Source organism: Ovis aries, chromosome 15, assembly GCF_016772045.2.
Source record: "Ovis aries strain OAR_USU_Benz2616 breed Rambouillet chromosome 15, ARS-UI_Ramb_v3.0, whole genome shotgun sequence".
Classification (NCBI taxonomy): Eukaryota; Metazoa; Chordata; class Mammalia; order Artiodactyla; family Bovidae; genus Ovis; species Ovis aries.
The window spans coordinates 17,389,105-17,401,107 of NC_056068.1; the positions used below are offsets into that span (position 1 = coordinate 17,389,105).

The window sequence follows — 12,003 nt, forward strand, 5'->3', positions numbered from 1 at the left end:
ATAGGAAGTTGGTATGCCAGCAGATTATGTAAACAAGCTTGCTAGAATGTTTCAGGACATAAAAGTATCTGAAGATTTGAACCAAGCTTTTAAGGAAATGCACAAAAACAATAAATTGGCATTACCAGGTATTATTTTATAATTACATACATTTTAAAAACTTTAAAAAAAATCTTTGTTTTCTAGTAAATTAAAAATAAACCTAAGCAGTAATCGATACAAGTATATTTCAAAGTCCACATTCCTTGAAGATATCCTACAAAGCAGAAATTAGATTTACTAACTCTTACTTTGAAACAAAAAGACACTTTTAACAAAATCTTTAGAGTATTGTTTATTTTTCACCAAAGTTTACCCACTGTCTGTGTATTTTGAATTTTATCCATTGTTAAGATTATTTGCTTTATATTTTCTGACATACATTCCTATAGCTGATTCAGTTAATATAAAAATTCTGAATGCTGGTGCCTGGTCAAGAAGCTCTGAAAAAGTCTTTGTCTCACTTCCTACTGAACTGGAGGATTTGATACCTGAAGTAGAAGAATTCTACAAAAAGAACCATAGTGGAAGAAAATTACATTGGCATCATCTCATGTCAAATGGAATTGTAAGTAGATGGTGTGTTAGTTCAGATATTGGATTGGTTGTAGCAAGACTCCAAATAAGATTTGTTTAAACAAGGTAGATTTTTCCTTTTGTTGCAAGTGAAAGTTTGATCAGGTATAGTGGATCTGTTCCATGAATTTGTTAGGGACATAAAGTATTGGTTATAGCACCATCCTTAAGGTATTCCCTTGCCTGCAGAATCCAGTATGATCCTCTCACTATGTCTGTGTTCCAGCCCAACAGGAGAGGAAAGTTGTAATGGTATAATTTTCTTTAATAGCAACTTCTGGAAGATTCTATTATTTCTACTCAAATCTCATTGGCCAAAACTTAGTCACATGGTCACATTTTGCACAGGAAAGCTGAGAGATGAGCCTTTATTTTGGATAGTCATTAAGGTCTGCTGAAATTTTTATTACCATGTAAGAAAGGAAGAATGGATATTGGAAGATAACTACCAGTCTTCTATCATATAAGAGATATTATAGTAGATAAATGGTAATACTCATAAAATAAAGAGATTCTTATTTTTTAAATTATTTTATCTATTATAGATAACATTTAAGAATGAAGTAGGCCAATATGATTTGGAGGTAACAACGTTTCAGCTGGCTGTATTGTTTGCATGGAACCAAAGACCCAGAGAGAAAATCAGCTTTGAAAATCTAAAACTTGCAACTGAACTCCCTGATGCTGAGCTTAGGAGGACTCTATGGGTTGGTTTGTTTTTATGTTCTTTTTTTTTTATTTGTGTCCTCTCACATAGCAGGAAATAGGTATTGTCTTGTGTTATAATAAATTTATGAATTCATAACAATCAAATGACTTTTAACCAAGAAAAGCACACTAGTGAGTTACTTATGGAACAATAAGAAATTGAAAACGTGAAAGTTACTGAGCCCGAATGGCAAAAAAGAGAAAGATTCAGTTGTTATTTAAATGTTACCTGTGAAAAGCATGACCAAAGATTTCGTATTGAGAATGTTGTTCAGTGATTTTTTATGATAACCAAAACTCTTAAGAATTAGAAAACTTTGGTTCTTTTGAGGCTGAGGCCCTGTAAAATGTACTTACTAGCCCTCCTGTTCAGAACTAAATTTTACCCCTGCTCCATATGCCTCTTAATAGTTGCAAAATAAATTACTACCTAAAGAGAAACAGCTGGTTTATAACTGACAGTGGTGTTTGCTATGGTCATATATGATCAATCCCTTTAGTTTTATTTTGTTTTTGTCTGTCTTATTGTAAAGAGAGCATTTATTGTTTCCTCATAACCAACTATTTTTCTCCTCATTCTCTCTTTCCTCATTATGCATGTACATTGTTATGTTTATGAAGTAGCAAATAAAAATTTGAATTCTGAATTTGTGCTTATAATTTTTCTCATCTATATTGGTCATGTTTGAGAATTGATCTTAAAGCTATTTTTTTTCTTTATTCTTTACAGTCTTTAGTAGCTTTCCCAAAGCTCAAACGGCAAGTTTTATTGTATGAACCTCAAGTCAACTCACCCAAAGACTTTACAGAAGGTACCCTCTTTTCAGTGAACCAGGAGTTCAGTTTAATGTAAGGTTTATGTTCGTTGATCTAAAATAAAAAAAGCATGTTTGAATTTTGATATTTTATTGTTAGGAAAATAGTAACTTTCTTTACATGATATTTAAAGCATATCTGTGTGCTGCCATCACTTTAGATTTCTGCCATTTAGTTGAATGAACTGGATACTTTCGGTGTCTGACTTTACACCATATTGCTTTCATCTTTAAAATAATTGTACTCTAAAGCAACTTTATCCACACAGAGAACTATTTCCTTGAGATCCCAGTTAGAAGATAATGCTGAATTATAACCAATACATCTTCAATTATCTAATGACTTTAATGACAATATAAATTATATTTACTTTGTTATTATAGGGAGTATAGTCATACTTAGGTATTAACAGAGCTTTTATATCATGTTTGAGGGAAAACATAGGGTTCATTTTAATAAAGCTATATGTTAGTTGTTATTTTTCTCTTAGTTCAGTTCAGTTCATTTGCTCAGTCGTGTCCAACTCTTTGTGACCCCATGAATCGCAGCACGCCAGACCTCCCTGTCCATCAGCAACTCCCAGAGTTCACTCAAGACTCACGTCCATCGAGTCAGTGATGCCATCCAGCCATCTCATCCTCTGTCGTCTCCTTCTCCTCCTGCCCCCAATCCCCCCCCAGCATCAGAGTCTTTTCCAATGAGTCAACTCTTTGCATGAGGTGGCCAAAGTACTGGAGTTTCAGCTTCAGCATCATTCCCTCCAAAGAAATCCCAGGGTTGATCTCCTTCAGAATGGACTGTTTGGATCTCCTTGCAGTCCAAGGGACTCTCAAGAGTCTTCTCCAACACCACAGTTCAAACGCATCAATTCTTCGGCGCTCAGCTTTCTTCACAGTCTAACTCTCACATCCACACATGACCTCTGGAAAAACCATAGCCTTGACTAGACGGACCTTAGTCGGCAAAGTAATATCTCTGCTTTTGAATATGCTATCTAGGTTGGTCATAACTTTTCTTCCAAGGAGTAAGCGTCTTTTAATTTCATGGCTGCAGTCACCATCTGCAGTGATTTTGGATCCCCCAAAAATAAAGTCTGACACTGATCAAGAGGCTTTTTAGTTCCTCTTCAATTTTTGCCATAAGGGCGGTGTCATCTGCATATCTGAGGTTATTGATATATCTCCCGGCAATCTTGATTCCAGCTTGTGTTTCCTCCAGCCCAGTGTTTCTCATGATATACTCTGCATATAAATTAAGTAAGCAGGGTGACAATATACAGCCTTGATGTACTCCTTTTCCTATTTGGAACCAGTCTATTGTTCCATGTCCAGTTCTAACTGTTGCTTCCTGACCTGCATATAGCAATGTTGAATATTAATTTTTAGAATATTTGTAAATATTTTCTCTTTGACATTGTTGCTATAAAATGATGTTTAAAAGACCTTTCACCGTAAAATATTTGATTTAATTTTTTTATAGAAAAAATGCAAAAGTTCAGAAAAGGGGTAAAATCAACTTGATTGGACGCTTGCAGCTCACTACAGAAAGAATGAGAGAGGAAGAGAATGAAGGAATAGTTCAACTAAGAATACTGAGAACCCAGGTTTGTAATGTTAAGATAGAATGTCTAAATTTTGAAGGAGTTGGTTGTTTTTTTTTTTAAATCATCAAATCTTTTTTTTTTGTAATTAAAGAAAATGTAGGTACTCAAACCTTTTGTAACAGAAAAGCTACTTCATTTTCCTGAAATTTAAAAATCATATTAATAGAATTCTCCTATTTGCTGGTGAAGTGTTTATGTGACTTGATGGTCTATGGTAGATTCTGTTGGTTGGGCCAAACCTTGGTTTTAGGTTATGCTTCTCTGACTGTATGTCAAAGAGGATATATGTATATTATCAGTGACAGGTTATAATTCCAGGATTGAGTATTTTCATTTTTATTTAATTTTAAGATTTCTGATTCCATTGTAATGGGAAATGAGGGATTATTTTAAACATATTTTAAAACTAGGATTATGGTAACCTTGTGAACATGATAAGAATCCCTATTGCAAACTAATGAAAGACTGTTTTAACCTTAGAACTAATTAAAACCAAGTTGTCCCACTTCTACTATTTTCATTTAATATTGTTTGAAATTATTGGCCAATGTAATCAAGCATGAAACAAAAAAGAAAAGATTAAAATTTTAAAGTATTTGTAGATTATATGATATAATAAAGGAGCAGAGAAAAGAGAAGTAAAAATTAAATGCTTTTCTATTTAGTGATAAATAAGTGATTTTTAAGAAAATAAAGAAGAAACATAGAATTCACAGAAATTTCTTTAAAAAGTAGTTAGACCTATATGATGAAGAAGGCAGTGGCAACGCACTCCAGTGTTCTTGCCTGGAAAATCCCAGGGATGGGGGATCCTGGTGGTTGTCATCTGTGAGGTTGCACAGAGCCTGACACGACTGAAGCCACTTAGCAGCAGCAGCAGCCGCAGCAGCAGCTGCAGCAGCAGCAGCAGCAGACCTATATAAAGAGAGGAGCCTTCACTTAAGAGATTCAAAAGGAGATTTGAATAAATAGATCATGTACCTTTTTACTTACTGTATATTTTTTATTGAGGTATAATTTACATACGATAGAATACATTTTCATAGTTTTCAATGTGTTTTGCTAAATATGTATAACTGTATGACCATCACCTCAATTAAAATATGCAACATTTCTATCACTTTCCTCATGTCTCTCATTCAGCCAGTCTCCCTCTTCAACCTACCTGATTCCTGTCACTATTGCTTAGTTTTGCTTGTTCTTGGTCTTCATATACATGGAAGCAGACAGCATACTCTTTTGTATCTGGCTTTTTTTTTTAACGTGAAATACCATATTTTTTAATGATAAGGCTGAATTAACCCCATACTAGTAATGAATCTGCTGAATATCATATAAAAATTCAACTGAGGTTTTCCTGGTGGCTCAGTGGTAAAGAATATGCCTGCCAGTGCAGGAAAGACAGATTTGATCTCTGGTCCAGGAAGATCCCACATGCCATGAGACAGCTAAGTCCGTGTACTACAACTATCAAGCTTGTGTCCAGAGCCTGGGAGCCCATGTGCAACAATCACTGAGGCTCACATGCCTAGAACCTGTGCTTGGCAACAGGAGAAACCACTGCTGTGAAAAGTCTGCACGCTGTAACAGAGAACAGCCCTAGCTTGCTGCAACTGGAGAAAAACTGCAGTCATCCAACAAAGCCAAAAATAAATAAATTAATTAAATTTTAAAAATTTTCAACAAGGAATATTTTTGTAATTTTAAAAGTTGATTCACAGTTTTACCAGAATAAATAGATGAGAGTGATTAAGAATCTTAAAATATAAAGTGTTGGTGGTGGAACTTTGCCTTGCCAAATATTGAAACTTATTAAAGTATCTAAAAATATGAAACAGTATAACAGATTAACTGAAGAAAATAACTCAGAATTAAACCTCCTCTATAAGTGTAGATGAACTTTGCAATAAAGGAAATGATTTCTATGTCCCATGAAAAGGGAATGTATTATTCAGTAAGAGATTTGGAAAATTTTACTTCTAGGAGGAAAAAGCATGACATAGTCCTAGTTTATGGCTACACTAGGATAAATCCAGATGGATTCTGTTGAGATATGAAACGGAATGGGCAAGTATAGTCATACTATTAATATAAGATGTGCAGAGAAAATGTTTTTTTATTTTGTCTAAAACTGATTCATAATTATGCTCAGTCTACTAATCCAAGCTGTCCCTTTAAGTTATAGTTGGACTTTCTTATTTCTCCCTGATTCTGCTCCACCCATCCCCATTCTTTGCTATTTTCGCAGAGGCATCTGGATGTACTGAAGTTGAGAAATTCACTTGACCTCATAGTGACAGTGAAGGGATTATCATATCTATATGGTTGTGACAGTGTTCTGTCAGCTATAGAGGGCTTTATCTGTCACCTATGGAAATTTAACTTTTTGTTACTATATATTGCTGATATCTGTAGCAAATGAACTATTATTCATTTTTTTTTTCCAGCAGTAAGACCGCATGGCCTCTTTCCTGGTCTGGTTCACTGTTGTCTGCTCTTACTGAGCTCCTGAGCCCTCTAAGGCTGTTACATATTCTTTGTGGCCTTTGGCTTACATGGCACACTGTTATTATCATCTGCTGCTATAGGGTCATGTTTTCCTGCCACTGAAGGCGCTGTGCCAGGTCCATGAGCTCTAAACTTTATCTACATCATATGGGAACTGAGAAATTCAGAATTGCAAATTATTTCCATCATATCATGCCACTTTTCAAGTGACCTCCAACATATTAAATGAGACCAGGGCCAGAACTCTTGTGATCTCTGTTTTTCTCTTAACAGCTCTAACACAGCCATCATTTTCACCTCTACCAAAGCTAGAATAAGAGAAATTAGAATATTTACAATTGTTCTTTCCGCCTTACTGGTTTCTGTAAAGTACAAGTGCCTGAAGGAAGACAGACTTTTTCCCTCTTCCTTCTTTCTCCCTGAACCCTTGACATAAACCCTGTGATCCAGAGTGTGGATTTGGACATACTGTTAGGAGTAATTCTTCTGACCTGCTCGTGGCAGTGTAGGAATTCTCATGTCTGTGCAGAGGAAGTTGATGGTATACTTTTCTCATACTGAATACTGCCTGACTCCCAAGCCTATTGCCTTGTAGCAAATCTCTGTTTTTTAGTGTTTAAAAGCAAATATTAACACATTTCTGTTTTAAACTTCTTTTATAATGAATTTTAATCTCCAGTAAGGCAGATGAATGCCTTTTGTTGACTAAGAAGAGACCTTGTACTGGAAAAGACAAAAGAGAAAATATTTAGTAATTTTCTAATTATCTATATTATATAGATTAATAGTAATTAAATCATCAAGGAAATTATTAATAAAATTGACTTAAATGAAAAGTGCTTACTCCTCCAGAAAGTTGAACCATTTAGTCGAGTCATTATAAACTGAAGGTACTTGATAATAAGTACAGCTCATTAATCTGATAAGTATATAAAGAGTAGTGATTGTTAATTTTTAAAACAGAGCAACTAAAGCAACTGACTGCTACTACTATGCAAAGAAATAACTGTAAATACAAGGGGAAAAGTATGTAAAAAGGGATATGAGTAATTTTGCTTTTCTTTATTTTTCAGAATATCCATAATATGCAGATTTTGTTTTCCACAGTGAAAAGAAGATACTTTTGTTTGTTACAGGTCTCAAGGTTAATCCAGTGATTGCTAATCATTTGGATAGATGTTGGATAGAGGATAAAAAACATTAAAAGTCATTTTTCGTTTTGTTTTACTTAAAATAATTTAATACTTTATTTTTATTTTTTCTTTTAGGAAGCTATCATACAAATAATGAAGATGAGAAAGAAAATTAGTAATGCTCAGCTGCAGACTGAATTAGTAGAAATTTTGAAAAACATGTTCCTGCCACAAAAGAAAATGATTAAAGAGCAAATAGAATGGCTAATAGAGCACAAATACATCAGAAGAGATGAATCTGATATCAACACTTTCATATATATGGCGTAATTTTGAATATCATGGACAATATTAAGAACCCAAATTTTGGAGTGCTTCGGCAGAAAGTTCTTACAGTTTGTGCTAGGGGAAGGTTTAGTTGGACTTCGATTACATAAATATTAAAATCTCTGCCTTACCTAACAAAACAACTATATTTTGCCAATCACATTAGTTAGCATGGTGGCATTCCTTTCATGTTGCACCACTCTGTTTTAACAGCATGCTGTTTTGTGAGAAACTTGCATTCACAAAGAGCCCATTATGAGCTTTTAAAATCCTGGTTTATACCCACCAGAAGAAATAACAGTTGGGAGGGTGAAAGTGGGGTTCTTGTTGCCTTTTTTTTCCTTTTTTTTCTCCTGTCTTAGAAAAATGTATTTGCACAAGGAAGGATCTTCAGATGTTTGTGCACTGAAAAATGCTGTTATGTTTTGTTTTTGTTTTTAAATTCAATTAAAACTAGAAATAGCACTCTTGATTTCTTTTGATCAAAAGAGTGAGCTGGTCTACACAACATTGGGACAGGGCAGATATAGATGAACAGATAAGTATTTAGTATTATCATATGTTCAAACACTGCTTCAGTATAACAACTGGATTTTAGTGGGGACTTCAAAGTGATAGTAAATTTTTCCAACTAAGAAATGTTGGCTTTCGTTAAGCAGGAGACTACTGTTTTAGTTGTTCATTGTTAAATGGAGTGGTTTTTTTTTTTTTTTTCTAATCTTATATGGCCAGAGAGTTTGTTTTGAAAAAGTGAAGCTCATATTATTATTTTAGTTGTTTAAAAAAATGTATGGAGATAGATCATTTCAACTTCAGAGTCAAAAATAGCAAAACTCGCATATTAAGTGTTTACTAAGACACTTAATATTATATACCTAATATTTATTATGCTACACTCAAATTCATTAAAAAATAAGGCAGAAATCTCCTGCTTTAATATAATACAATTATATAACTGACCTCTTAATCTGTAGCATAGAAATACTTTGAAGTTTTAAAGTCTCATTATTAGGGATTTGTAGCCTCAGGTTTCTGGAAAGGAAGATATTCTGTTTTAAAAAGTAATAATTATCAGTCACCTACGAGGTAAAGAAAAACCACAACATAGACCTGAAAAGCATAAGCAGAATTGTTGCAATCTTAATATGAACAATAAACTTGCCAAATAATATGTATATATATATATTTATATATTTTGAAAGTAAGCATTTAAATAATGTTCAGAACCAACACTTAAACTTCTTTCTTTCAGTCAATCCAAAGTAGCAACTTTTTAGTTGCTGGCAACTGAATACCCAGAGTAATGGAGATTTTAGGACTTGAAGACATGAACAACTTAAAAAAGGAAAACTTATTCCCCACTGGGAAAGAATGGCTCAACATGGATTTTATTCATTGTGGTGCCCATTTCAAAACTTTTCTTGCAAATTATATTTTATTTGACATTAAGTAATATTTTAAATGATTTTGATGATAGTAGAAAATGAAGTGCCAGTGTTGAACAGCATACAGTATTATTATTGCAGAGTGCTTTTAACAGCATTTCATGGAATCTGTCCCCAGTCCCAAGAGGCTTTGTGAGATGGCCTGATGAAGGAAAGCAAATTTAAAACATTTAAGGTTTTGCTGGTTATAGTCAAAGACCTATTCTGAAATTCGCAGGAAAATCTTACACTTGAGCTCTTAGGTAGCATATGGCAATGACAAAGAATATTGTGAAGATTAGTCTAAATTAGTGCTTACTGTTTTCTTTGACTAGATGACTGTTAACAATGGAATAAATTTGGAATTTAAAAAAACTGATACTTTGGTAATAATTGTGGCCCTTATGTTTAACAAATAGTTTGGTATCAGCATATTTGCTTATCTAGTACAGGAACACCAAAGGAAGAAGCAATGGAAAGAAAAATTATAGTCCATTTCTTAAAGTTTAAAATTTGTTGATGTTTTAAACCAGAATTGTTCTCAAAACTTGTTTGGAATTTCTAATCTTTTTCAGTCATTTAAGAATGAGAGCCATGATGTTTTGATTTATAAAGGTAAATTTAATGCAAAAGTGGGTAACTCTAAATCCATAGCAAAGTTTTCTATAAAATTTTATAAATTTTTTAATAGCTTATTATGTCCTAGTTGTATATTGGGGAATAGAACAGCAGCAAATACTGTAGACTTACAGTTTTCATCATTTTTTCTTTATGTATACAAACATTTATCTAACTACAATTTGGTGTTCATGGAAATCATTTAGTTGACAAGGTGCCTATTCCACTGTTGAATTTTCTTTAAATATATTTTGACAATAAATTTGCTAATTAAAAATTAAAAAAAAAAAGGATCTGGAAACAAAAACCCACCAGCAATTTGCTACAGGTCCAGAATCACTGTTAGTATCCTTTAATAATAAGTCCCTTTTCTCTAATGTGAACTAAGAATTAGTGCTATCTGAGCAGGGATGAAATCTGATATAGTTAAGGGAAAATGTATACAAATGTATGTTTGTTTTTTTTTTTTTTTCATGAGCAGTATGGCAGTAGGACACTTCAGAATAAGATTTGAGCATTCATCTTCTAATATAAAGGTGAAGCCATCTTGCAAGTGCTAACCTTTATTACCATCTCATTGCCAGAGTAAGCAGATAGGAAGCAAAACTTTCCAAGTGAAAATATAGAACAATTTTAATGCTTAAAATGAGTTAAATATTTAGAATATTATTGTTCCAGTGATTTAATGAGGATCTTGAAATAAATTCTGAAGTCTTCCAATTTTTACATTTATTGGAGGGATCCCTGCATTCTGGCAAACTTTATTTAAATCTCTTTACTCTTATTTTGTGCATAAATGTTAAAATTTCCAAAAAGGAAATGTTAGCTTTCTTAAATTACCTTTTATTAAATTTAATACAAAATATGACTGGAGTAGTTTAAAAGTATTTTGCATTATTTGCAGTAGGATATCATTGGCCCTGCTCAAAGGGCAAATTTTAAAGATTCAATTTGTGTGAAAGATCTGCTAGTTTTCCAGAAAGATTTGCTATCTTAAACTCAAGCTTGTTTTTTCTATTTTCATGTAAATGACTGGGATGCTGTCTTATAAACTCTTCCAATGTTATGTTGGTGAAATAAACACTACAATGAGAGCTTTCCTGTCATCTACACTATATATGTTGTCTGGAGTGTTGAACAAATTTGAGTTCCTAAGTTGTAACCTATCCTCGTATGGTATATACGATTTTGAATGTGTGCCACTACATACTGAGATGATAATGCTGTACAATTTTAAATGGTAGCAGTTTCTGTATGTAGTAGGCTGAAATATTTTGATGAACTGCTTAATTTTTGGATTTTATTTTTTAAGTTGTATAATTTATTTTCTTGCAAAATAAAAATGTAATATAAAAGCTTTCACCTATCAAGAAAATGTTGATGTTCTACTGTAGAGCAGTTTCTCAGAGTTTAATTAAAATTTTTATAATAGATGGATTTACATATTTCATGGTGAAATGGTAAATTTTAGTCAGCCTTAGGAATCAGAAATACAAAAAGTAACCCACTTATTTCTTCTAAATTTCAAATTCAAGTTCAAAAGGAAAGCTAACAGGAATATATCTTTTCTTTTGATGATAGCATAGGACTGTCATGCCTGGAGGAGGTCAGAATTTTAAACCAGAAACTGCACTCATTCATCTGTTTAGATATGCCATGTCATTACCAAAATTTAAATCTTATATCAAAGTAAAAAATATAAAACAAATTATTTAGTGTTTTGTATGTATTTTGAAATGTTTGAAATATTTAAATTTCAAAGCTAGAGATAGTTTAGTAGTAAGTTTATGAAGACAGACTGTGTCTTAGTCTTGGTGGTTATAAAAAAGTACCATGAACTGGATGACTTATAAATCAATACAGATGTATTTCTCATAGTTCTCGAGGTTCAAAGTCTGAGATCAGGGTGCCAGCATGGTTGGTTCTGGTGAGGAACCGCTTTCAGGTTGCAGACTGCTGATATCTCACTGTGTCCTCACATGCAGAAAGAAAGTTTAGAGGCCTTTGGGTCTCCTTTATAAAGGCACTAGTCTCATTCATAAGGATTCCGCTCTCATGACCTAATTACCTCCCAAAGTTAAAGTCCCCACCTCCCAGTAATGGCACATCGAGAGTTAGGTTTCAACATATGACCTTTGGAGAGAAACAGGCATTCAATCTTTAGCACTTTATAATGACCCTAAATGGAGAAGGAAATGGCAACCCACTCCAGTATTCTTGCCTAGAGAATGCTGTGGACGGAGGAGCCTGA

At 33.3% G+C, this 12,003-nt stretch overlaps 1 protein-coding gene across 3 annotated transcripts in view; it reads left to right on the forward strand.

The window, feature by feature from the left end:
* The window catches only part of CUL5 (cullin 5), a 126,509-nt gene extending 115,402 nt beyond the window's left edge, over nucleotides 1–11,107 (forward strand). For all 3 annotated transcript variants that reach the window (XM_042232881.2, XM_004015998.5, XM_042232882.2), the window contains 6 exons: nucleotides 5–128; nucleotides 432–607; nucleotides 1,161–1,322; nucleotides 2,054–2,172; nucleotides 3,619–3,742; nucleotides 7,519–11,107. In XM_042232881.2, coding sequence (XP_042088815.1) covers nucleotides 5–128; nucleotides 432–607; nucleotides 1,161–1,322; nucleotides 2,054–2,172; nucleotides 3,619–3,742; nucleotides 7,519–7,713 — 900 coding nt within the window. In that variant the 3' untranslated portion in view covers nucleotides 7,714–11,107. The remainder of the gene's footprint in view (nucleotides 1–4; nucleotides 129–431; nucleotides 608–1,160; nucleotides 1,323–2,053; nucleotides 2,173–3,618; nucleotides 3,743–7,518) is intronic.
* The last annotated feature ends 896 nt before the right edge of the window (nucleotides 11,108–12,003 follow it).